The following is a 13,135-nucleotide window of genomic DNA, read 5'->3' on the forward strand; positions in this document are numbered from 1 at the left end:
TCATCAGTGATGTAATATCTGACATCATCAGCAGAGGATTGCGGTCGCGTGAGTTATAGTTGCCTGCACTAACTAGAACGTGGAAATTTCAATGGTTTTTCACGAGTGAAATGCCCAGCTAACTATAACATGTGTGAAACCTATGGTTTTTTAAGTGAATATATATATATATATATATATATATATATATATATATATATACACACACACATATATATAGTGGGCGGGACTATTCAGTGCTATTTATGAGTATCCCCTGGAAGGCTTGATGACCCCCCATTGTACGCGGTAAGGCTTTAACCTGACCACTTTCCTTGGGGGCGTGCGAATAGCATGCTCAATGGCAGTAGTCCTATTCGGGTTTGCAGAAAAGACCCCGGCGTGGTTCTGGAGGTGTTTTATCTATTCCTGTCTCAGAGGGGTTTTCAAGTTGGGATCTATGCTGTTTAGGAAATTAGGTCCCTCTTCCTCTTTCAACCCCGTCAACACTGGCAAATGGCCTTCCCATTTCTTCAGGACACTGGCATTGTAAATTTGAGAGGTTTTCCTGCAGGCATTCCGTTCAATCCGATAGGTGACTGAAGTTATCTTAGCTAACACTTTGAATGGGCACTGCCATTATTCTAGCAGTTTATGATCGGACAATGGCATCATAATCAAAACATGATCACCCACAACAAATTCCCTCTCTTTGTTTTTGTTAAAAATCATATTGTTCCTTTTGTTGGGCTTGGGCCTGCTCCATGTTCTCTTTTACAAGGCTCCGTATCTGACCCAGATGGGTCTGGAGTCATGCTATATACTCAGGCAAAGGTTTAGTATTGTCCCCTTAGTTTACCATTTCACTTTTGCCGTATCCAACAAAGACCTTGGTTGGCACCCATTTAGAAGCTCAAATGGGGTGTAACCTGTACTTCTTTGAACCTTCCTTCTTATGGCAAATAAGGCTAAAGGGAAGCCTGTCTTCCCAATACCTCGTTTCCAGGTTCAACAGTTTTTTAAAGGTATTTTTCAAGGTGGCATTGTATCGCTCCACCAAGCCATCAGTTTGGGGGTAATAGGCTGTAGTGCAGATATGGGTAACACCCAACATATGACAGACTTGCCTCATCAATTTAGAAACAAATAAGGTCTCTTGGTCCATCAAAATCTCTTTTGGGTAACCCACCCTAGCAAAGATGTCTATCATGGCTTTAGCCACATTCATGGTGTTAGGACTGCGTAAAGCGATTGCTTCAGGAAAGCGTGTGACAATCTACAAGAACTAAAACATACCGATATCCAGTCCTAGAGGGCAAGAGAGGGCAAATTATGTCCATTCTTACTCTGGAAAAAGGTACTTCTATTATGGGTAAGGGCATCAAAGGCACTCTGGGTGGTTTGTATCTGCTAAACTTCTGACAAATAGGGCATTCTTTGCAATATTTCTGTACCTGTGGAGAAACTCCCGGCCACCAGAATTGATCCAACATCCCCTGCCACAGCCACATCACCAGTCACCTGAGAGACCAACACTGGCTCCCAGTCAACAAAAGACTCACCTTCAAACTCCTCACACACGCCTTCAAAGCCCTACTTGACACGGGACCTGCTTACCTCAATCACAGCCTCTCGTTCCACGCACCCACCAGAAACCTCCGCTCCATTCACCTGGCCCTGGCCGCCATCCCACATATCCGCAAGACTGCGGCCGGGGGTAGTTCCTTCCCCTACCTTGCAGCAAAGGCTTCCCCCCCTAAGGCAATCACCACCACTGCACTACTTCAGGAAGGACCTCAAGACCTGGCTCTTAGACAGAAACACAGTGCCTTGTAACAGATCTGAAGTTGCCATGCCCCCCCCACCCCCAGTGCCTTGAGACCCTTACGGCTGAGTAGTCGCGCTTTACAAGCCACTTGATTGATTGATTGATATCTATATGCCCCACTGACTTTCAAGGAGTATTTAGTAACCTGCCACCGGGGCAGGCCGGAAGGAGATCTTTAACAGAAAAAAGACAAAATAAAATATGTAGTGATCAATCAACTATGTTCGACTTAGACCTTCGCATTGCTAGCCAATTGCCTACTTCCTGGTAAGACATCGCCATTTTTATTACGGAACCTTCGGCAAATGGCATTATCCTGACTACATATGCATGTGTTCATGTTCCAAGCACTTTAACCCGTAACATGAAGACAAAACCTTTATTTTGGACTTTTTTTGCATGTATTAAAACGCTACAGTTATAAGCATCTCAAAGTAATATTAGTGCCTCAGCCATTTGTCTTTGGAGTGCAGAACTGTATCTTTTCTTTAATCAGACTCATCCAAAATTGCAATCTGAAACTTCTGTGACTAGCATGAACCAATGGACTGTATCCAAAATCGGCTTTAGGGTTAGGAGTTTATAATCTTCTAATTGTATTTTGGTGAGACGGATATAATCAGCACATGATTGACACAACAATAAAGATGCATACAGTAAAAATAATTATGTGACTACATGGCTCTTAGATTTAGTAAGTGCCTTGCCAGCAGATGCAACATGTTTAAGGTACAAAGTATTGAAAGTGAACAGTGAAACAACCCAGCTCAGCCACTGTCCTAAATGGTTTGATCACAGCCTCTCCTTCTAACCAGCAAAAAGATGTGTAGTCTCACTCACTGTACAGTGCACATGTCAGAACAATGCAATATGAACTGAAGAGGAAAGTCCCTCATGCCCATTCTTAGAATAGCTACAGGAACTAGAGGCACTTTGAGTAATGTAAAGTTCATTGTTCCAAGACGAAAGGCAAGACAAATATCTTCGTCCGTCCAAGGCCGAGTTTGTGAATCACCTTCATCAGAGAGGAATATTTTTGTTGTCCTGAAGAAGGTGGCTTTATTCTACACAATCCACTGAAACACATCGACTGTTAGAATTTGTTAAATTTGGGGAACATAGAATCACATTTTGAAAAGAAATTAGTTTCTGCAAAGTGTTATTCTCATGAATACCTACAAATTAACTTGATTTTATGACAAATGTGATTTCTTATGAGTTATTCTCCTTTTTCATTTTTTTTATTGTATTCATATGGATCTCATGTATTTGTTTTCATATTGATATTTATGCTAAATGTTAACAGATGAAAAAGAAAAACATTTGTATTAAATTTGGAGATCTAGATATTTCAATATTCTGTGGAGTTCCCTGCGATTTCAAGACTGGGTGAATGTATGTGAGGTGATTTGATGTTTATAGGCTGATCTGATTGACGGGTGACCTTCAAAGGCACCATTTTTGACTTTTAAGTCTAGCAGGGAGCCCTGTCTCTTTCACTCTTTGCATGTTTTGTGAATCACCTTCAGCCAAAAAAACAGGCTTCTTAATAAAAGCCATCATACACATCTGAGAAGGCTGTAGCAAAGAAGTAACCATTTTAACGATACCCACAAAGTATTGCAGAATTTACCTTGAATGTAGCAAATGCATCTGAAGCTATGTCGAATGTTGACATCTCCACATACTTGAAGAAATCTCTGAAATGTTCAGAGTGCAAGATGATTTTTGCAAGTGGTTCATGTCGAATGCATTCTCGCAACATAATTCCACAGTGCGAAGCGACCTGAGGAGTTTCATAGCTAAAAAGAAAAACAAAGAACAATGAGGACATAGAAACAACTTTAGAGGTCATATTTCGGGTTTTGGTTACAGGTGTTGCTGGAGTGGACATATATTGGATATTAAATCTCTGCAGCTCTGCAGACGCTACTCCAACTGCTGCTTTGCCTATCCAGAATGTGACACTGGCCTATATATGCATTGCCTGGTGCACCAGCATCATTTCCAGCCTCTTCCTTGGAAGGGCGAGGAGCAGGAAATTAAAAAACGAAGGGTGATAGACTGACCCAAGTGGAAGGCAGACAACTTGTGGCAGGAAGGATGGGTAAGTGCATAAAACTAGGTTGTCTACATAAAATACAGTGAATGGAGGTCCATGAGACAAGGCCTGCAACTTGCTGACCCCACGGGGTATAGCAATCACTACAAAGAAAACATAGTGATGCCATGAGAAACGTCAAAACTAAGTTAAAGTCCTACAGTGGAACAACAAAGAGCTAGGGCAGGAAGGTATACAATAGGCCTTTATTGAGCGACAACAGTAAGAGTGGTCTGAATAAAAAAGGCTGGCCAGGAAGGCATAACTTCACAGAAATAGCATTCAAATAACCTTATACAGTTGAATCCTCCAAGCTTTGCTCTGCTAGTTAATCACCAAGAGCAAAATGTCAAAAAGGTGACTTTGGGAAAGGTTAAAAGCAGTGGACGAGCACAAAGAAGCAAACTTAAACCAGCAGCCTTCATAGATCTACTTGTTAGTTGCCATCTAGCCAGCTAGTCAAGATAATATCCACTACCTTGCTTGGAAGGTAGAAGATCTCTCATTGACAATGCTCGATCAGGCATGCAGACAAAGAATCTGAGGATTACGGTGGAGGACCTAATCATACTGCTACAAAAGCAAATTTATTGTGTGGAAGGGGAATAAAGAGTTGACTTCAGAGTTCCAACAGATCTGTGTATCAAATCTTCCTGAGCCAGTCCAGGGCTGCCCTGACCTTCAAAAGTAGAAAAATAAAGATTGAATAAAGCAGCTCCTGTGATCCTTGGGGCCAGAAGGCATCACCTAGTGAAACACATGGTAGGTAGTATAGGGTGAAAAGCATTTCCTCTTAGGAGCTTTGGAAAAGAGGTCTATATATGGACATCCCAGATGGGTGGAGTTCAAGTCCGCCACATCGGGATGGAGCTCCCACTCATGGTACTCCAATGACAAAAGACTGGAGGCGTCTATCCTCACATTCAAATAGACTCCACCTGATGGGCTGCCACCTGTAAAATACTCCACTCGCCAGCCTACTGCCACAACTATTAAACCTCCCAGCATAGGATCTTATAACTCATATATGCCCGGTCAACTGAAGCAGTGGATGGTGGTACTATTTTCTGGAAGAATCTGCACTATGCACCACGAGATGAAGTGCAAGAGCACCTTCAGAACTAGGAAAACAACCTTTAACTCTAGCATATTGATATGCATGCGTTGTTCTGACTCTGTCCAAAGGCATTGCAAAGCCATATGAGCCTGCCAGCCAATTAAGAAGTCCTCCTTAACAATGGTGGCCTGCAACGAAAGAGGACTGAAGGGACAGCCCACTGTGAGCTTGAAAGGGCACATTCACTAACTAAAGTCTGGGAGAAAAGAGTGGAAAAACGCACCTTGGTTAGACCTCATTTACTACAATACTGCCACTACAAAAAACTGTTCCATGTGATAGGGTGAAACTGGCTGGTTGTCAAGCAGAATATAAAAAAGCCATTACTCCCAGAAAGCAGACAATTAAACTTGAAACGTGGGAGAAGCTTGTTGAAGCAACCACAATTAAGGATACCAGAGGTTTCTGGAAATTTATTAATCAACCTAACATTTCTCTATTCCTGACCGACGGGTTAGGGTCCAAAATTAGTGTGGAGCACTGGAAAAAGCACTTTAAATCTATTTATTTCTAGCCAGGCTCTACAGATAGTAGCTACTTAGAACCACAAATATTTTTTCCTTTGAAAATCAGATTTCCTTTTTATTTTTTTAAAACTCTTTTCATTAACATTGCTCAAAAGACCATAGTTTACACGAATCACTTCTGTCTGTAACATGGTGAGGTTTGGGCATTACAGCAATCATATGTACAAGAGATAGGAGACTGTAAATCGTTAATGGCTCCCCAGGTATACTTTTATGACATGACATATTATTTAAAAAAAAACAAATGTCTTAGCCCGGTTCATCCTTTCAATCCACCACTCCGCCCTGTCTTAGCTGTTGGATATCACTCTTCCACCAGTGTCGCTTTGTGTCGCCACCATGGTGTCCATACTTTCTCCCATTTTTTAAACACATTCCCCTACTCTTATACACTGTCTTCAGCCCGCTGGCACCAGTTAAGATCCCGTTTCTACTCTTCCAATGACGGGGGCGAAGACGCTCCCCACCCTCTGACAATGTTTCTTTTGGCGATCCCAGCTGCAAAGGCCAACCATATTCCGACATGTCTGGGCCAATCAGAGTTCCCATTAATCATCAAAAGACGCCATTTTGCGTCCATTGGAACCGTCCCTCCTGTCACCTCAGACATACTGTTTATGACTTTCTGCCAGTACCAGGCAATTTCTGGACATTCCCATAGAATATGTAGGAAAGTTCCCTCCTGCTGGCAACCCCTGATGTGCAACGCTGTTGGTGCCCTGCCCCAGGTATATAGGTGCGTACGGGGATAATAGGGACGATGTAGTATCTTAAGTTGTACTAGTCTAAATCTGGAGCGAACTGCGAACTCTCTTGGGCTCTGTATTGCCTCCTGCCATTCCTCATCATCTATATTCCCCAGGTCGTTAGCCCATGCCTCTCGCAGGGTCGTCAGGGGGTCTGGCACGTTGTTTATCAGTTTGCGGTATATTGTAGATGTCGCTTTCTCAGGAATGGGATCAAGTAACAACCTATCCTCTAATGGGGACTGATCCGGGACAGGGGTACCACGTTGGATGTGGCTCCGTAGTGCATGCATTAGTCCAACGTAATGGTAGCTCTGCGTCTGATTTAAATTATATTCCTGTTGTAGATCTTCGAAGGCCAGGAGAGTCTCACCCCTCCATACATTCCCCAGGGACTCATTGCCTATCAGTTTCCATCTTCTGAAACCTTTTAGGGCAGCCACTTCTTTTAGTGGATTGTCCACCCACAATGGGGTTCGACTGGTTAGTTTCCCCATCCAGCCGAGTAATCTATTGGCCTCCTTCAAACACTCTACCACCACCCCAGTATGTGCCGGCCACTCTGGACATTTTTCCAGGAGTACAAGAGCGATTCACAGTTCCCTTCCTGCACGACAGCTCTGTGTGCTCTATAGGCCGGCTCATTGGTGTCTGTGAACACCCAGTCATTTATAACTCGTAGTTGCGAAGCCCAATAGTATACCTTGATGTCTGGAACTGCTAGACCTCCATTAAACACTCCCTTTTGTAATTTATGGGAGAACAACCCTGACACAGCAGCGTTCTAACTTCTGTGCTACCCACTTGAAAATTGTCGGGGGCAGGGGGTATAGGGTGTTCTGGAGAACATATAGGAGGGACGGCAACGCCATCATTTTGAAAAGGGCCATCCTGCCCATAAGAGATAACGGAAGGGCACACCAGTGGCGTACGTCAGTACCAAGTCGATCCATCTAGGGCTCGAGGTTTTCCTCCAGGAACGCCTTTTGGTCCTGCTTGACTGCCTAGGAAGAAAATCAGATTTGATGTAACTGAGGTGACTGTAGTGATAAGCGCCAGCCCTTCTGGGAAGACACCTGGGACTAATTGGGTTCTGATGGATCTTGATAAATAGAATCTTGAGTTCTGGGTACCTGTTATCACGAACATAGTAAACTGTGCTGCCATTAGTGGTCTCCTGAGTTCCTGGCATACTGCAGTGATCATCCCTGTTTACAAGAAAGGCTGTAGACAAGGCCCTCAATGTTACAAGTCAATGTCTTTACTAGATTCAACAGTGACAATTATTGGACGTATCATCCTTAGTAGAATTGAGACCTGGGCTAGGCATAAACAAGTGATTTCTCCAGTGCAATATGGTTTAGAGAGGGGCTCGGCACTCTAGAACAAAGCCTTAACCTTAATATGATTTTCAATAAATATTTGAGAGTCAAAGGGGGGGCATTATACCTCTCTTTTATGAATATACGAAGTGCTTTCGACCGACTAAATCATAGTAAATTATAAAAAATTGTGCTAGACCTGGGGTTTGAAAATTACCTGGTTGATTTCCTACGGGCACCACACTCACACTATGAGGTAAGTGCCTCTGTAAGGTATGGGCCCAGAGGAGAGTGCACCGATCCCTTTTACTTGCAGCAAGGTGTGGGTCAAGGTTGTGTCCAGGCACCCATCCAGTTCCATTTGCTTATAAATGGGCTGAATGCCTGTCTGCTATCCTCTAGAAAGGATATGCCTAAAATCAACTCCACCTCAGTTCCAGCTCTGTTTTATATCAGCGATGCTATTTCAATGTCACCCGACCCTAATGACTTGAGGATTTTAATTGACGTCATCGATTTTATGGACTACTTAGATCAGTTAGACATTTTAGATACCAACATCTTGATCAAAAGGGACCTGGGTAAATAGCTTGCCAGTGGCCTCCAGTTCCGGATTGTTCCAGCCTGATCTAGTTAACGCTTTTTGACCACGTCACACCGCTACTGCCCAGGTTTTCATACTAACCGTTCTTCCGGCCCACTCCAGGACCCATTTAATGCAGGATGCAGTGCGATTGCATCAGTAGGCACTTGGGTCCCTAGCTTGTCACTTGCCTCCACTTCCTGCTTGTTCCAACCTGATCCAGTTGCTGCCTTTTGACCATCTAACACTGCCACTGCCTGAATTTTCCCACCCAGGTTTTTCCCAACTCACTGCTCTTCCCGCCAACAGAATCTCCACCCACCCAAGGACCTACTTAATACAGGCCGCAGCACAAACGCATCAGTACTCACCTTGGCACCTAGCTTGCCACTTGTCATGGGCCTCCGGTTCCTGCTTGTTCCAGCCTGATCAAGTTGCCGCCTTTTGTCAAAGTAACACGCCACTGCACAGGTTTTTCCCACTCACTGTTCCTCCCATCAACAGAAGCCCTGCCCACCCCATGACATACTTATTGCAGGCCGTAGCACAACCGCACAGCGGGAGCGCCGATGACAAGTCTGTCTGTGCCCTTTCACGCCTAGACCGTGCCCAGAGCCAGAAACTCTGGCCCCACGACCATCCAACACACCACCACAACCACAGCCGCCACTGGAGTCGACAAACGCCGCCATTACTCCACGACCTCAACAACACACACTGGCAAACATGCTGCTGCCACGCATCGCCCAGCACGACGTAAGGACCCTTCTCCTACACCCACTGTGATGTCACCTGCAACACCTCAGACGCTACACCACCACCTCCAAACTGACTCACGCTACCAACACCACCCTGCACCAACTGGTCGCCATGCTCCTCAATGCCCGATCCTTTAGGAAACATTCGACGAAAATCTTGGACCTCATCAACAGCAACATACTCAACCTTCTCTTCATGACCAAAACATGGCTCAACCCAGCCCCCAACCTGGACATTGTCGCAGCCATATGGCCGCCTACAAAATCATAAAGCAGAACCGAGCTCACAAACCAGGCGGAGGGTTTGCGATTATCTGCCATAACACGACTTACTGCACCATCTCCATGGACTCAGACAACAACTTCATGGAACACCTCCACTTTAAAATACTAACGGACTACAACGCCACATTAAGAGAACCCTAGCCTACCGTCCATCAGGCCCAGAGCGGAATTCTGCAACCCCATCACAGACTTCATCGCTCCCATCTCCATCAGATCAACCAACTACATTTTCCTCGGGGACCTTAATCCCCATCTAGAAGGCACCACAGACTAACTCCACGGCCCTCCTCGACAGCCTCAGCAACCTCAAACTCACTCAGCTCACCCAAGGACCAACCCACACAGTAAATCACACCCTCGACCCCCTTTTCTCCTCCAACAACAGGATCACCTTCACCCAAACAACCCAGGTTACGTGGTCTGACCACTCCATCATACATATCATGATACTTGCCCACCAAGCTACCCCACCAGAAAAACCTAAAGTACCATCAAGACACTGGGGAAAAATATCTGATGAAAACTGGACCAAGACCCTACTGGTAAGCTCATTCGAAACCACCAGGAACCATGATGTCGACACCAAGCTGTTCAAATAATTGGCGTGCCGACAGCTCCAACCGCACTGCTCCCACCGCACTGCTCCCACCTACAAAAAAGACCCACTTGTTACATGAACAACCTCAGGAAGTCCAAGATCCACTACAAATTTGAGAGAAAATGGAGCCTCAACAAAAACACTACCGCAAGACCCACATACAAACCCGCCCTCAACCTCTACCACCACCAACTACGAGATGCAAAGAAAAAAGCCCTAAGTCTCAGACTCGAAGCAGGCTCCAAAAATGGCTAAGAACTCTTCACCAGCATCAAGGAGTTCTCCATTCCCGCAGTTGCCAATGACATTAACCCATCCCAAGTACTCTGCAACGACCTCTCAAACTTTTTTTGAACAGAAGACTGGCAAGATGTACAACGGATTTGACCCACAGCATACGAATACGAGCTTCTCGACCAGTCGGACACCTCCTTTACCACCAAACAACAGCTAAGCAACTGGAAGCCCCTATCGAACAAAGAAACCACCGCCCTGATGAATACCACCTACTCAGGAGCCCCCTCAGATCCATGCCCCTACTACGTATAGAACCTTGAACGAAAAATCATCTCCCTCATGCTCACCGCTATCATCAACACTTCCATAACCACCGCCACCTTTCCGTCTATTTGGAAAAATGCAGAAGTCACTGCTCTTCCCGCCAACAGAATCTCCACCCACCCAAGGACCTACTTAATACAGGCCGCAGCACAAACGCATCAGTACTCACCTTGGCACCTAGCTTGCCACTTGTCATGGGCCTCCGGTTCCTGCTTGTTCCAGCCTGATCAAGTTGCCGCCTTTTGTCAAAGTAACACGCCACTGCACAGGTTTTTCCCACTCACTGTTCCTCCCATCAACAGAAGCCCTGCCCACCCCATGACCTACTTATTGCAGGCCGTAGCACGACCGCACAATGGGAGCGCCAATGACAAGTCTGCCTGTGCCCTTCAATGCTTGACTGGGCCCAGAGCCAGAAACTCTGGCCCCACGACCATCCAACACACCACCACAGCCGCCACTGGAGTCGACAAACGCCACCATTACTCCACGACCTCAACAACACACACTGGCAAACATGCTGCTGCCACGCATCCCTCAGCACGACGTAAGGACCCTTCTCCTACACCCATTGTGATGTCACCTGCAAAACCTCAGGTGCGACACCACCACCTCCAACCTGACTCACACTACCAACACCACCCTGCACCAACTGTTCGCCATGCTCATCAATGACCGATCCTTCAGGAAACATTCAACGAAAATCTGGGACCTCATCAACAGCAGTTTACTGAAGAAACCAACAGCGGACCCCAACACCTCTCGCTCCTGCCTTTTCCAACTAAAGTAATTGAAAAAGCCATCAATACCCAACTTGCAGACCAACTAGAACTCCATCAACTCCTAGAAAGCTCTCAATCGGGCTTTCACACCAACCACACCACATATACAGCCCTCATTGTGGCCACTGATGACATCAGAAGCATACTTGAAAGAGGAGAAACAGCTGAATTCTCCACAGCTTTCAATACTGTCTCCCAAAAGTCACTCATCAGAAGGTTTCAGCACTTGGGTACCTGCGGACCAGCCCTCAACTGGATATCCTCTTTCCTCCACCTACACCTCAGAACCCAAGAAACTCATCTGCGTGGTCCCCCAAGAATCGCCACTCAGCCCAACGCTCTTCAACATCTACATGATGCCCTTTGTGGACACTGTCAGAGCCCACAGCATCAACATAGAATTCTATTCTGACAACACACAGCTCTTCCTCTCCCTCAGCAACTCAACCAGCACCGTCAAGGCAAACTTCGCCAACTGCATGAGAAATGTCGCTGATTGGATGAAAAACTACTGCCTCCAGCTCACACAGATAAAATCTAAGTCCTAATCTTCGGCAACAACCACTCCCCCCTGAGTCGCCTATTGGTGGCAATATTTTTAAAAGGATCCCATTGAACACAAGATAAACCGTCACCCAGGCTCTTATCACAAGTAGACTTGATTATGGAAATGTCCTGTACATCAAAATCCCAGCCCATGTCCAACGCGGATCTAAATCACCCAGAATGCTGCCGCGAGATTCATCCTGAACATTCCGCGAAATAACCACATCTCTCCACACCTCACCAATCTCCACTGGCTCCCGTTCCAGGGAATATGTAAATTCAAGCTACTCACTCACGCATTAAAAGCTCTTCACAGTACTGGTCGAGAGGAGAACACCCCTTCCCATATCTCGCAGCCAAGATCTGGAACGACCTCCGGAAACACCTCAGAACCTCCCCCTCACTCATGGACTTCGGAAGGGACCTCAAGACATGGCTCTGTCAGAAGAAAGAGGCATGATCTCCTCCTCCCCCATCAGGCCTGCCCTACTCCGCGCCTGAATACCTTCATGGGTGATTAACCATGCTCTACAAATTCACATAACATCTAAAACAAAATATGTGATTTGTGGTCCTAGAGCTGCCAAAACAGCCCCTTTCTGCAGCAAGGGAAGGCGGCACATTGAGTAGATCGCTAATTTTCCATATTTAGGAATAACATTTGATTCTAAATGTTCACAGTAGTCCTGTTTATCCAGTAGATGCATACGTTTTAACCATTCTGTTGCGGACCTGCTCGACGTGGGTAACAAACCAATCCTGCCTCTCCAGGAAGTATATGTTTGAAAATGATTACCGGTTTTAATGTATGGTGCTAGAGTGTGTGAACAATTTTGCTGCCACCTGCTAGGCCTTCCTCTATCGACCCCTCACCCCTTTTTACACAAGGACCTGGGTATCCCATGTGTATCTGATCAAATTAAGGCTGTACCGCTATTGCTCTGGGTTACAGTTTGGGCAAACAAGCATAACTCCCTTATTAGAGAGATTATCATAGATTGTCTGAAGTGCGAGAGAGGCCACATGATCCCTTGGTTAAGTTACACTCAATCTATTGGTAAACTATTAGATTAATCTAATTATTTAAATCTCCCCATTAAATAAAAAAAGTGGATATCCCTCTGAGCCAAAACGCCTTTCATGAGTTACTGTGAGACAACTAGGGAGATGGAGGAGATGAGAAAACCCTTACTGCGGTATTATGACAGTGTCCAAACAGTAAAAACCTAGAACCATATCTGACTTGGGTTAAAAGCCCATGGAAAGGGCTCTCTTAGATACATTTTGACAGGGCACAATTGGATCACAGCTTTGCCTTCCCTTGGGGTAATATGATGATACTTCTTTCCTAATTTGCCCCTGTGATGAGACCTTTGTGCAACCTCGGAAACACTTTGCATTC

General features: G+C 45.5%; 1 protein-coding gene across 3 annotated transcripts in view; it reads right to left on the bottom strand.

Moving 5' to 3' along the window:
• Positions 1-13,135, bottom strand: part of CAB39L (calcium binding protein 39 like) — a 757,003-nt gene that overhangs the window by 172,873 nt on the left and 570,995 nt on the right. For all 3 annotated transcript variants that reach the window (XM_085621896.1, XM_085621898.1, XM_085621897.1), the window contains one exon: positions 3,441-3,609. In XM_085621896.1, coding sequence (XP_085478022.1) covers positions 3,441-3,609 — 169 coding nt within the window. The remainder of the gene's footprint in view (positions 1-3,440; positions 3,610-13,135) is intronic.

This window comes from Triturus cristatus, chromosome 8 (genome assembly GCF_964204655.1).
Source record: "Triturus cristatus chromosome 8, aTriCri1.1, whole genome shotgun sequence".
Taxonomy (NCBI): Eukaryota; Metazoa; Chordata; class Amphibia; order Caudata; family Salamandridae; genus Triturus; species Triturus cristatus.